Source organism: Budorcas taxicolor, chromosome 1, assembly GCF_023091745.1.
Source record: "Budorcas taxicolor isolate Tak-1 chromosome 1, Takin1.1, whole genome shotgun sequence".
Taxonomy (NCBI): Eukaryota; Metazoa; Chordata; class Mammalia; order Artiodactyla; family Bovidae; genus Budorcas; species Budorcas taxicolor.
This window is the reverse complement of record NC_068910.1, coordinates 181206726-181220917: the sequence shown is the minus strand read 5'-3', so window position 1 is coordinate 181220917 and position 14192 is coordinate 181206726. Positions and strand designations below refer to the sequence as shown.

Sequence of the window (14192 nt, the reverse complement as noted above, 5' to 3'; positions counted from 1 at the left end):
CCAGTAGATCACCTGGAACAGCTGGGGTCAGCAGGAGACCACAGGGATAGAGTGCCAGCTCTCAGTGATGGTCACAGAAATCCAGAATCCCAACTATTCTACCCCAAAATATGTTTGAGAAGCCACCTTCTTGCTCACAGTCGTTTCAATGCTCCCTCTGCAATCTGGGTCATATGCCTCAACTGGTCACGAAGCTCTGCTTCTCTAAAATATGAAGTAAGCTAAACCCCTGTTAAGCTTTTTACAAATTTTCAATCATAAGGTCCAAATTAAGATGCTTTAAAAAGTATGACTCAAGTTGCAAGCTACGAAATGCTGTGATTGGTTAAATTTTGTTTTTCTGATTAAAAAAAAAAAAATTATCCCATATGTTTTCCCCAGCTCATTGAACTGTCTTGGCAATGAAGAGATCAGCACATCTAGGAATGATTAATGCCATATGATTCTTGAAGATCATATTTTGATAATGCTCTGCAGCGTTTCAAACCAAAACAGAAACCCACCCACACACCCTGAGCTCAAAACTGATACTTTTTGTCTTGACGGCTCCATTTAAAGTTTAACCACCATCATTAAAATTTTACAGGTGACATATCAGGAAAAATTAAGCCGACCAGTTGTGCTGCCCTGAAAGGAAAACAGTCCTTCATTATAATGAATGAAATTGTGTGCTACGTATGAATGCTAGTGATCTCGAGAAGATGAACCGCTGACCCATAAATGGATGAGAATTAGTCAGAGCAAACGAGGCAGAAGTTTTCCCAGCATAATTGTGCAGGCTCACAGGGGAGATTTTTGTTATAATTAAAAGAGACAGAGTGGTCAATGGGGAATATTTAATAGGAGTAAACATGACAACATTGCCTAACTATTTTTCTGGTTCATTCTTCATCCCCATGTTATACTGTATGTCTGGGTTTTAAAAGTGACACATATGTTGCACATAAAAATAATACACATAAACGTATAGCAGAACCAAGCAAAAACTCATTTAGAACATGGACACTGACAATGTCCAATTTATTCAGAATAAATCTCCAACTAAATTTGTCCAATGCAAAATTTCCTTCATTACGCTGGGGGAAACATTCAGAGACTCACAGGGACTAACGCACTGGTGTGAGGTAGGCAGGGGTATTGTTTAAACCCCACCAGCTCTGAAACTTCACAGAAGGCAAAGGGACCCGCAATTAGAACAACTTCATTATAGGTAGAGCTGGCATAGGACACAGCCATGAAAAATTGCTTCACTGAACTGCAGAGGAATGTGGCCCTGGGAGGAATAAATGAGACAAAATACGCAGAGTGCTTACTGTCAAGTACGTATTTAGAAAATATATTATTGTTTTGGAACATATACTGTGCTATGAATAAAGTTTATCTTCATTTCACTGCGGAAAATGCAGAGACTCCTGAAAACCCCTGTAGGCTTTCTGCTTTTGTCTAAATTCATTTATGAGATGCTTTACTCACACTTTAGCTTGCCAATGACTCACGGTTAAATCATTTCACTCATCTTTTTTTCCTTTTTTGTCTTTTAATACAGTTGCAATTTGTGTGACATTCTGCTTTGTTCTTACCCCGCACCCCTTGGGAAGCTAAGCAACTCTAACAGCCGCCTTACCTTAAGGAAATAAAGCCATTCAATAAAAAGGTGGGGATCCACTTCATCCAATCTAGTCAATGATGATTTCTTAAAAAGCCGGAGACTAATTCTTGGGGATTTTCTGGAGCCCTGTGCAAATTTCTGTCACTTAATAGCCTATGTGAGTTGAAAGTTGGTGTCCAATGGTGCTAAGAAGTGGTAAGGAATGTTGTGGAAATATAAATAGGCCAGCACTGAAATTTAATTAGACACTGCATATGTTAATAATAAATTCAATTAATTTAGCTTTCCACCTATGCTAGAAAAAAAAATACCCAGGCAAAATAATAAGTCATTTTAAATGCCTCAGTTGGTAACCTCCTTTCCTGAAGACTGATTTATGCAGTAATTTACTGGCTGTGTCTTCATAAGATTGTTCCAAACCAGCCTATTTGAAATAATAATAATTTCTGAATGTGTGCTGGGAGAGATATAACAAATGACTTCTTATTAATTTTCATTTAATGAGTTGCCTATTCACATGGTAATTTTTTTAAAATTCTCTTCTTAAGACACACAGGTGGTAAATAGTATGGGTAACGCTTCCATTTCACAAATATCGCAATAGGAAAATCTGTCTCTTATGCCCCACGTAATTCAAAGGTCAGTCAGTGGCAAATTTTCCTAAATAGGTATCTAATTCTTTCTCAGGTAGCATGGCACATTATTTTAAATTTATATAGTCAGGTGATCCAAATTAGATAAGGAAAAAAGAAAAAATATTTATCAACAGTAAAGTTCCTAGCAGGGAAAATAAGGGTATAGACAGGAAACAAACTTATGTGCAAGGAGTAAAAACAGCTAGAGTTGGTTAAGGAGCTCGTGACACTGGTTCTTTTTTTGTTCTTTTAAACTTTTTATTTTTTATTGGGAAATAGCCAATTAACAACGTTGTGATAGTTTCAGCTGAACAGCGAAGGGACTCAGCCACACATATAGATGACACTGGTTCTTTTTTAAAGAACAAAACAAAGATCTTCTCTTACAAATTTCTCCAAGCTCCCCTCTTTTAAAAAAAACAGCCCATAATTTCTTACATAAATATTAATATTTAAGAATGTTTATCTTTACCAAAATTTCAATTCCCTGGTAACTCGTTAACTGTAAGTTGTCATAAGAAAACTAGAAAGAATGAAATAATAAAAACCAGAAAGAAGCTGCTCAGAAGAGATCTATGTATTTCAGATTGTTCATATCTCTTCAACAAGCCCTGCAATAGACAGGGCAAGGTTCTTAAAAATAATTTCTTGCAACACTTGGAAGAGCCTGCCTACACTATTAAATAATTCAAATGGAATAGTTACTTACACGAGAACCGGAAGGGCCTCTTTCCCAGGCCACACTGTCTCATGCCCTCTCCATGGAAAAGCCCGTACTGCATCTCGCCCATGAACTTGTCCAGCTCCTGCCCTGAGGCGTTGACGAGCAGAGCCCCAGTTTTGCAGAGAAAGGTGGCTTTGATCCACAAAGGTGTTCCCAGGGCTGTCACAACTCCGAGGGCACACACGAAGCTTAACATCCCAGCCATGCAAAAAATGACTTTCTTCTGTTGGCTTGGCATGATGAGAAATGGCTCTTACGAGGGTGAGGTTCAGAACTCAGACCTTTGTGACCAAGGAGAAATGACTGCCCCTTTGACTGTATTTATTATAGAAGCTTGAACAGACAAATCCCAACTGAAACAGCAACTTCACCACTGACGGCATCTCTCGCCAGGTTAAATGTCAGAATCCCAGAGTGGAGGCGGCTTCATCATGCTTGCTTGTTTTTTTTTTCCTCCTTTTCTCTGCTTCTAATTTGAAATCTTAAGACTAAGAACCTAGAGATTAAACCTCTTTCAAAGTGCCTGCAAGTATCTGCTCTTCTATCCCCTGGTAACAGAGGTCTAAGATAACAGATGGAGTCCTCTGTGTAACCTGATAAATGCCTCCCCTTTCCTCTGCTTATTGTCTGATTGGGTGAGTTGAAACTTTCAGAAACAGGCTTGGTTCCCTTGGTAAATGATCAGCTACTTGAGAAGTTCATTTATTGATGTGTTTTTATTTTTGTTTTTGTTTTAGGTAGGAGGAGAAGAGGAGTTGCATTAGCGGTAGGAAGAATATATGTATATATTCTTATACATATGTATGTATATATACATATAAATATATATATGTACACATGCAAATATACTGGCAATTAATTGATTTTGAAAAAATGTTCATGGTAGCAGGATAAAATATTGGACTGAATTGGTTTCTGCATGGATCTAAAGCAGCATAGACTGACCACTGGGACTCCTAACTTCTTTTTACCCGAATCAATGATTTAGAACCAGTGTGTTGATGAAGAATTTGATTCATTATTTTTTCCTGGCACACAGAAATATGGAGATGCAGATGCAAATATCTAGATTTCTAAATGTTTTCTGTTAAAAAGTTAACTGCTTTGGGATAATGACAAGGGAGTGTATTTCTGGATCTGAGAAATATCAGAATCTGAAAGAAGACAGAGGCATTGTTGTGGAAAGAATAGATTGTGGTCAGATGGAAGGCGCTGAGAATTCATCACTGAAAAGTAAAGGTCCCAGCAGATGTAATCAGTCAGGGAGACAAGAGGCAAAGGGATGATCAAGATTAAGTCACAAAGTGAGTTTGATTAAATTGTCAAGATCTGAAAACTAAAGTTCAGAATTCAGTGACAAATTTTTAACTCTGCATTTCCAGTGAGATTCCTCTTTCTGAAACAGATACAGTACTCATTTATGTGTGTGTGTGTGTGTGTGTGTTTAATGAATGTCTATTTATGCCACGTTAGTGTGCTAGGCTCTAACTTACAAAGTGAACTTTCAGTTAGAATTTAGTATGTCTGATACTTTGCCAAGTGTCTTACCTAAATTACCTAATTCTCATGATTACCACATAGAGAGATAAGGAAGAAGATCACAATGATATGCCCACTTCATAGATAAGGAAACTGAGGCTCAGAATCATCAGACACCTTGCCCAAGAGAGTTGTGGAGCTGAATTCAAATCCAGCCTTTGTCCTGGAAGAGATGAGCAGCTCTTCAATTGGGTTGGGTTGGGCTAGAAGTAACAGGCTAGAGTATCCCATCATCTGTTATACATCTGAGGTGCTTGGGAAACACAGACATCATAGAATTTTCCCACTTAGTCAAAAACACCTGTTTATGCTAGCTTCTAGTCTCTTGATCCACGTTTAAGCATGGTAGCTTAGAAGAAATTAATCAGTGAAGATTCTACACCTAGAGACATAACAAGTCTCTAGGTTAATAGAACTTTGAGGGGAACTTTGAACTACTTGGCATGGCTACCCATTTTTAGTAGTTGCCAGAGGCTGTCTTGTTGAAGATTGACAGCTAGGCATAGAACCAATTCAAGAATGCCAGTGTCCTTGCAGGGAAGGAGGTAGGCACATAAACCATGGTCACAGGACAGGGCACACACAAGATTCCAAAGAGGTGCTCAAAATTAGGTTTACAACATAATTCTTATTTCATGGAATGTGACACAACTGAATAAGAATTCATCACCGGCTCTTTGGCTCACCAATTAATTCTCCACTGGATTTAGAGCGATTGCCATCATTGTCCACTAGCAAAACAAGGGTGTACTATGTAACTGTCCCCAGTAAGCAGTTATGTGGGGGTACATGTGCCATACCCATTACAGAAGCTTTAAGGTGTGTAAGCAGAGCTAAGTTAATTAAATCAACATATTCTGTAATTGGAGGAGATAGAACATTTTCAAGCCTCAAAGCAGAAATAACCCATAACTTAATCGTTATAGTTAATACCTCCTCAGAATGGACATGGCGAGAGAGGGGTAGCCAGTGTAGCATTTTTGGTCAATGAACAAAACCAGTCAAATGTACCTAAAGCTGCCCGCGAAGATAAGCCCTAACTGTGTGCATGGACAGCAGTCAGATCATATCAGTGCTTAAGTTTGCATCAGTCTGTAGTGGTTTTCTCTGATCTACAGAAGCATGAGAAAAATAAATATAACATAGTGAACTCACCTTGTATTTTTAAATTTGTGTCCTTCCTAATTTTTGTTAAGATTTCCTTTCCTTAATGAAATAATAGTAGTTGAATCTTTAATGTCTTAACTTGACAAGTTAAAAAATTGGCAAACCTATGTCTGTTCCCAGTGTTAGAAAATTATCTGCTGGTCTATGACATACAACTCATGGATCCTTGAGTGGAAACAATGAGACCTAAAACCTCACAGTGTCCTGCATGATCTCTTTGTCTTAACCCCCAACTGCTCAATGGATCACTTGAGATTTTTTTAAAAACTGCTAATGTCTGGGTCCTAATACCTGAGATTCAGATTTGTTTGATTTTAGAGTAGGGCCTTCATGTTGAATCAGGCTTCCCTGATGGCTCAGCGGGTAAATAACCTGCCTGCCAATGCAGGAGATGTAAGAGATGCAGGTTCAATCCCTGGGGTGGGAAGATCCCCTGGAGGAGGAAACGGCAACCTACTCCAGTGTTCTTGCCTGGGAAATACCATGGGCAGAGGAGCCTGACAGTCAAAGAGTAGCAGTGTTGGACACGACTGAGAACTAAGCACGCATTCATGTTGAATCACTCCAGGTGATTGCACTGTGTAGTCAGGGCTGGGAATCAGGGCTCGGACCCCATTCTACACAGCTACCTTCTGATGACTGACTGGGTTTTGCAGGTGTCTCAGCTCTGGAATGCAGCAGGCATGGCCATCTGGTCACTGGAGAGGAAGATTCCCATTGCAAATTAGTAAACTGGCACTGCCATTGATAGCTCAGACTTTCCTTAATTCTGTTCAGCACCAAGAGCATGATCTTGTCAAACTGACCTGCTGAGGCCAAGTTCTGGTATATCTGAGATGAAAGGCCAGGTCATGGGTCATAGCTTTACCCCAAGTCACCATGTGAACATCCACAGCGATGTCTCCTGATTGTGAAGGGCCCCCTCGGGTCCTACGCCCACCTGCCCTCTTCTCTGTGCAGCTCCCTTTCAGACTTCAATACCAACCACCCACAGGCTGCATAGTAGTGTGTGTGATCCACCCTCTGAGAATGATATAATAGAACCTGGCAGTCATTATGCCTGACAGCCTTCTTTTGAAATTTCATCTTAAGTGTCTTGAATGACAGTGATGACACCATTTTCCTTGCAGTCTCTCCGAGAATTTGAGTCATTAATGTCAGCAAGTTTTCACCAAGTATTCTACTGAAATCTTTACTTCTCTCAATCTTAATAGCAATACACTTGGTGACATAAGGAAAGGAAACTAAGCCTCGTCACCCTCCCCACCATGACCCCTTTCTGGGTCTGGATGATGATATAATTCCTCAGTGTGATTGGAATCAGTATCCAGAAAGGAGTACAATTGCAGGCGATTTTGTTACTTCCAATGTAGTATTTCTGTCTCTTCTTGTACTAATCTGGGTTTGTTGGTTTTTACCCTTACAGTCATTTTCTTAAAACAAGAAAAGGCTCCAATCCAGAGCCATAGGGGTTCTCACCTGATTTGCTCCCTGAGAGTAAGAGGGAGCAAGATTTGGTGGGTTGTGGAAAGAGAGCTGGGGAGAGAGATGGGCTCTAGAGTTTGGCTCCAGGTCCGTCACTAAATTAAAAATTCTTTAATTTTTCTGGCATTTGTTTTAGTCAGTTAGTCATAGTGTTCTCAGCTATACACATAGGCAATTCTCAAATTATTTTTAACCAGAGAAATCATTTCCTCAACTAAACTCTTGGGTATAATAAGAGATAAAAATTGAGATTTTATACTGGGAGAGATGGGGATCCAGGAGCTTTGTCACTGGGTCCCCTTCACTCCTTATTCCCTAAGAGCCCCCCTTCTAACTCTAACATCAGCTCTGACAAGCACAGTGATAAGCTTGGACCACATGATCCTTTAATTCCCTTCTAAATTAAAAACCATTTTTTTCACAAGTTATAGCATTAAAATTTGTCCATTTGCTAGATAATTTCTCTTTTTCTTTGCTGTACTAACCTGTTAGGTATAATAGAACATTACACTGCCAAGAAACACTAGATGAATGATTATTCCAATTATTAAGTTTTAGATTAGTTAGTGAGCATTTCTAGGTTTTGTCTGACTTGTCACTAGTAATAGTGATTTTGATTTTCTTCCAAATGGATCATTATATGCCAAGGCGTCGCTAAGAGAGCTTCAGCAAGGGTTTATCAAGCTTCCTGTTCTAAGACAAGAGGCCTTTGTGAATCTATCCCATTTTTCTCATCTTTAAAGCAAAATCTGGCAAGTTTGATTGACGTTGCTTGACTAAATCAAGTTGCTGGTGATCCTGAAGTAGCATTGTCATTCTCTAATGACGGTAAGGGGGAAAAAAACACTCTACAGAAAGAATTGATTGATTTATTAGGGGGAAAATTACCACATGTGCTAGACCTTGATTGCAGCTAATATTTGTAAAGCTAATTGCTTGAACTAGAGGATTAAAAGAGTTGAGGGAAGGGAAGAAAAAGAAAACAAGTTCTCTTGGAATACAGATGAAGCCTCTGTGGATTTGGACTGGGAGGGAGAGTTCAGTGTGGGATTTTCAGGGTTGGTGATGACTATGAGGACATTTAAAGTATTATAAGTACAAGAGTTGGGCTTGTTATACAAAACAGAGAGCTGGAAGTGGAGGAAAGTTGTTGCCTGTGTCAAACAAGATGTGTGATACCCCCGATTTTTCTGGGTTTCTTGTTGGTATCTCATTACAAGGCTTGTTGATACTTAAATCTCTACCCAGCAGGATGCCTGAGCTATTACAGCAGGAAGAAAGTCTGTGATACCTCCTTTAATAAGAACAGATGAACCAGATTCCTAGTACAGGGAAATAGTGATAATTCTTCTTGTTGCTATAACCCAGGGTAGGTGTGTTGAGATGGTAAACTTTGGAGTAGTTTGGTCCTATCATTACTATTATTAATGTATAAATGTTTTCCTTTGCGTGGGTGTGTGACACCTAAAATACTGACAATTTCCTTGATGATTTGCATCAAAATAATAGTAGCAATATTAACAAAAATGTAATACATAGGGAGGCTTACTCTGTTTCAGCACTTATTCTACATATTAACTCATTTCTTTTCAGACACAATGGAGCAATTATTAGGTTTCCTATCCCTTCTCTGGTGAAGATATTCCAGGTAGTAGAATAGCTTAATTTTCAGTCAGACAGGTCACAAAGTCTCCTAAAATAGTCTTCAGGTGAAGAACTGAATTGTAGTACAATTAGGTAGATTTGTATCTTGTCAATTCTCTAGAAACAAGGAGTGTTGACTTCTGGGGCTATGTGAGCCAGAGAGAGCTTTAAAGTAATCCTAAATTTATTTTTTGTTGTTGTCATATTTTATTTCTACATTTGTTACAAATTCCATAATAAATTATTATATACATTATTTTGTTTAAAAGCAAAAATAAGCATTGCTTATTAGAAATGAGTGCTTTTTGTTTTCCACATATTTACCATTTTCTCTTTAATATGTTTATTTTTATTGAAGTGTAGTTGATTAAGGTTGTGTTAATTTCAGATGTACAGCAAAATGATTCAGTTATACATATAGACTTATCTATACTTTTTCAAACTCTTTGCCCATTTAGGTTACTGTAGAGTACTGAACAGAGTTCCCTGTGCTATATAATAGGTCCTTGTTGGTTATTTATTTTAAACATAGTAGTGGGTACATAGACATACTGTTTTTTCACTGACTTGCATCAAAACAAAGACTAGTCTCTTATCCAAAATGTTAACTCCATATCAAATTTTTATTTGAGCACTGACTATGGGCAGAAGAAGCTAAAAATAATAGATGATCAAATGGAGACTTGAGATAGTCTTAATAGTTCTAAGGATGGGACCAAAGCAACAAGACGTCTTTAGGTTTGAAAATGTAATTGCCTGGGGAAATCTGGGTTGGTGGAACTTCATATGAAAAGACAATTAACCAGACAATGAGCCCAACAGGAGCCAACAGTGTGAAATGACAACTGCAGGTGCTGCTACCATGTAACACACATACCTTTGGGTTGTCTGCTCAGCTCCCAGCACTTCCTTTGAAAAATTCCTTCAGTACCCACTGATACCAAGTCTGTGTGACCCACCCTTTCTCCCTGGTATTGATTAAGAATAGTCATCTGGACCAGTCAGAATCCGTGTCCTGAAAACTTAGAGGTATGTTGAGAGGCATAAGGTCAAAGTGTTGGAGGCCAGTCTGCAGAGAGAGAGAAGGAAGCAGTCTTGGCCCACAAAGAAGGCCTTGAATTGCCCTCTCCTGCTCTAGCTGACTGCTCCATTTTTCTACCACCTGTCATCCTTTTCCTTCCCAGAAGTCAAATGTAGGTCTCTGCTGGCAGAGTTTTCTTAGTCATTTACCTGTTTGATTGCTTTCCTGGGAAGCACTGATTTCAGCAGCTCTTCCCACTGTCTGGTTCTTGGTTCGATGTACCAAGTGAAACAACAGGGGGTTCCTGAGTGAAGGGTGTGTGGTGCCAGCCACGTGTGGGACGTGAGTACCTGTGTGTCAGTGCCAGTCACAGGGCCCCTGTGTCCCACTCTGCCCCACTCTGCCCCGCCTCATGGGAACTTTCACTAAGGCTGGGCTCACCTGGTCCTCCCTTCATTAGGCGTGAACTCTTCCCTTTCATGTTATCCCTATCCCCGTAGGTATCCAGGGCCCCACCCTCCATCCTGGAAGAACCACAAGAATCCTGGGCTGCTACTTCCTGGGACTGACTTTATGGAGAGGAGCAGAAAGGGGTGGGGAGGGCTGAGCTGAGTCCTGGGATGCAGACAGACCACCCTGTTCTTGGTCCACTGCTGGCAATGTGCTCGCTGCTGGCCAGCAGGAGGGGCCTCACTAGATAACAGTGCAATTAGGTCAGACCTAGAAAGACAAATATCTTATCACTAATATGTGAAATTTAAAGGAAATGATACAAACAAACTTATTTATAAAATAGAAATGGACTCACAGACATAGAAAACAAACCTATGGTTACCGAAGGGGATAGTGTGGGGGCGGGGAGGGGGAGGGTGGAGAGGAGAGAGATAAATTAGGAGTTTGGGATTAACATATACACACTGGTGGTGGTTTAGTTGCTAAGTCATGTCCGACTCTTTGTGAACCCATGGACTGTAGCCTGCTAGGCTCCTCTGTCCATGGGATTCTCCAGGCAAATATACTGGAGTGAGTTGCCATTTCCTTCTCCAGGAAATCTTCCCAACCCAAGAATCAAACCCTGGTCTCCTGCATTGCAGGCAGATTCTTTACTGACTGAGCTACAAGGGAAGCCCAAACATATACATACTACTATATATAAAATAAACATCTAAGACCTAATATATAGCATATATATGTGTGTATACGTGTGTGTGTGTGTATAAAACTGAATCACTTTGCTCTACACCTGAAACTAAAACAACTTCGTAAATTAACTATACCTCACTTTAAACAATGGTTAATAATAATAATAAGTGCAGTTAGGTATAGTAATCTGGGACTTAACTTCCACTGAGCTCAAACCCAGTCTCCCTCTACACCCCATCCTGAATGCTGGTTCCCTTCCTCTTCTTTGCCTTCCCAGACTACAGTGTCCTTTAGCAAATCTGCAAGCTGCAAGGTATGCCCTACTCAGATCTGATCCTTTCTGTCCACCCTCAGGTGGATCACACTTGAATTAATCTCTCATGTATCTTTCCTTCTACCATAACCATTCTCTCCCCACCTCCCCAGCTCCTTTTTCCCCAGCTTAATTAGGAAAATAAATATTTTATCCACCCAGGAGAAAGTCTTACCAGAGTGTATATTGGTTTGCCTTTGTAAAACAGTACTGTCCCCTTGGATGGTAAAACATAGCTAGTTACTAGGACATTAAACTGTTAAAATTTCAGACCTGGTGGCCAACATAGTTTCATTAAGCTCCTGTAAAGCTGGGTGTTCTTTGGAAGGGATGGTGCTAAAGCTGAAACTCCAGTACTTTGGCCACCTCATGCGAAGATTTGACTCATTGGAAAAGACCCTGATGCTGGGAGGGATTGGCGGCAGGAGGAGAAGGGGACGACAGAGGATGAGATGGCTGGATGGATTCACCGACTTGATGGACGTGAGTCTGAGTGAACTCCAGGAGATGGTGATGGACAGGGAAGCCTGGCATGCTGAGATTCATGGGGTTGCAAAGAGTTGGACATGACTGAGCGACTGAACTGAACTGAACTGAAATCAAGGGAAATGTTCTAGGTTAACAGTCTCTTTCCAGGAAATTCAAATTGAAATGAATGTAAGATCTTTATTAGTTTTCTGACTTCTCTGTGCATGGTCCTTATTTGAAAAAAAAAAAAAATAGTCATAGCAGATTGTCAACAAAGTAACCTAGAAGGCTACAAATGCCTTATTTTTAGATTCTTTTCAAGTAAATCACCCAGAGATAGAAAAAGTGGTGGTGAGTGGTAGGACAGGCTGGTCATGGTGGAGAGCTCTGACAAAACGTGGTCCACTAGAGAAGGGAATGGCAAACCACTTCAGTATTCTTGCCTTGAGAACCCCATGAACAGTATGAAAAGATAAAAAGATAAGACACTGAAAGATGAACTCCCCAGGTCGGTAGGTGCCCAATATGCTACTGGAGATCAGTGGAGAAATAACTCCAGAAAGAATGAAGAGATGGAGCCAAAACAAAAACAGCACCCAGTTGTGGATGTGACTGGTGACAGAAGTAAAGTCTGATGCTGTAAAGAGCAATATTGCATAGGAACCTGAAATGTTAGGTCCATGAATCAAGGCAAATTGGAAGTGGTCAAACAGGAGGTGGCAAGAGTGAACATCAACGTTTTAGGAATCAGAGAACTAAAATGGACCGAAATGAGTGAATTTAACTCAGATGACCATTATATCTACTACTGTGGGCAGAAATGGAGTAGTCATCTTGATCAACAAAGGGTCCAAAATGCAGTACTTGATTGCAATCTCAAAAGTGACAGCATGATCTCTGTTCGTTTCCAAGGCAAACCATTCAATATCACGGTAATCCAAGCCTATGCCCCAACCAGTAATGCTGAAGAAGCTGAAGGTGAATGGTTCTATGAAGACCTACAAGATCTTTTAGAACAAACAGTCAAAAAAGATGTCCTTTTCATTATAGGGGACTGGAACGCAAAAGTAGGAAGTCAAGAAACACCTGGAATAACAGGCAAATTTGGCCTTGGGGTATGGAATGAAGCAGGGCAAAGGCTAATAGAGTTTTGCCAAGAGAATACACTGGTTATAGCAAACAGCCTCTTCCAACAACACAAGAGAAGACTCTACACATGGACATCACCAGATGGTCAACACCAAAATCAGACTGATTATATTCTTTGTAGCCAAAGACGGAGAAGCTCTATACAGTCAGCAAAAACAAGACCAGGAGCTGACTGTGGCTCAGATCATGAACTCCTTATTGCCAAATCCAGACTTAAATTGAAGAAAGTAGGGAAAACCACTAGACCATTCAGGTATGACCTAAATCAAATCCCTTATGATTATACAGTGGAAGTGACAAATAGATTCAAGGGATTAGATTTGATAGACAGAGTGCCTGAAGAACTATGGACAGAGGCTCATGACATTGTACAGGAGGCAGTGATCAAGACCATCCCCAAGAAAAAGAAATGCAAAAAGACAAAATGGTTGTCTGAGGAGACCTTACAAATACCTGTGAAAAGAAGAGAAGTGAAAGGCAAAGGAGAAAAGGAAAGATATACCCATCTGAATGCAGAGTTCCAAAGAATAGCAAGGAGAGATAGGAAAGCCTTCCTCAATGATCAATGCAAAGAAAGAGAGGAAAACAATAGAATGGGAAAGACTAGAGATCTCTTCAAGAAAATTAGAGATACCAAGGGAACATTTCATGCAAAGATGGGTGCAATAAAGGACAGAAATGGTATGGACCTGACAGAAGCAGAAGATATTAAGAAGAGATGGCAAGAATAAACAGAACTATACAAAAAAGATCTTCATGACCCAGATATCCATGATGGTATAATCACTTACCTAGAGCCAGACATCCTGGAATGTGAAGTTAAGTGGGCCTTAGGAAGCATCACCATGAACAAAGCTAGTGGAGGTGATGGAATTCCAGTTGAGCTATTTCAAGTCCTAAAAGATGATGCTGTGAAAGTGCTGCACTCAAGATGCCAGCAAATTTGGAAAACTCAGCAGTGGCTACAAGACTGGAAAAGGTCAGTTTTCATTCCAATCCCCAAAAAAGGCAATGCGAAAGAATGCTCAAACTACTGCACAATTGTACTCATCTCACACGCTAGTAAGATAAAGCTCAAACTTCTAGCCTAGTTGACTTTGGCATAACATTGATATTATGTTGACTGTGTGGATAACAACAAACTGTGGAAAATTCTTAAGAGATGGGAATACCAGACCACCTTACCTGCCTTCTAAGAAATCTGTGTGCAGGTCAAGAAACCACAGTTAGAACTGGACATGGAACAACAGACTGGTTCCAAATCGGGAAAGGAGTACATCAAGGCTGTATATTGT

General features: G+C 40.1%; 1 protein-coding gene across 1 annotated transcript in view; it reads right to left on the bottom strand.

The window, feature by feature from the left end:
• Window positions 1–3206, bottom strand: part of CLRN1 (clarin 1) — a 44293-nt gene extending 41087 nt beyond the window's left edge. The window contains exon 1 of the mRNA XM_052648266.1: window positions 2954–3206. Coding sequence (XP_052504226.1) covers window positions 2954–3206 — 253 coding nt within the window. The remainder of the gene's footprint in view (window positions 1–2953) is intronic.
• Window positions 3207–14192: the final 10986 nt, after the last annotated feature.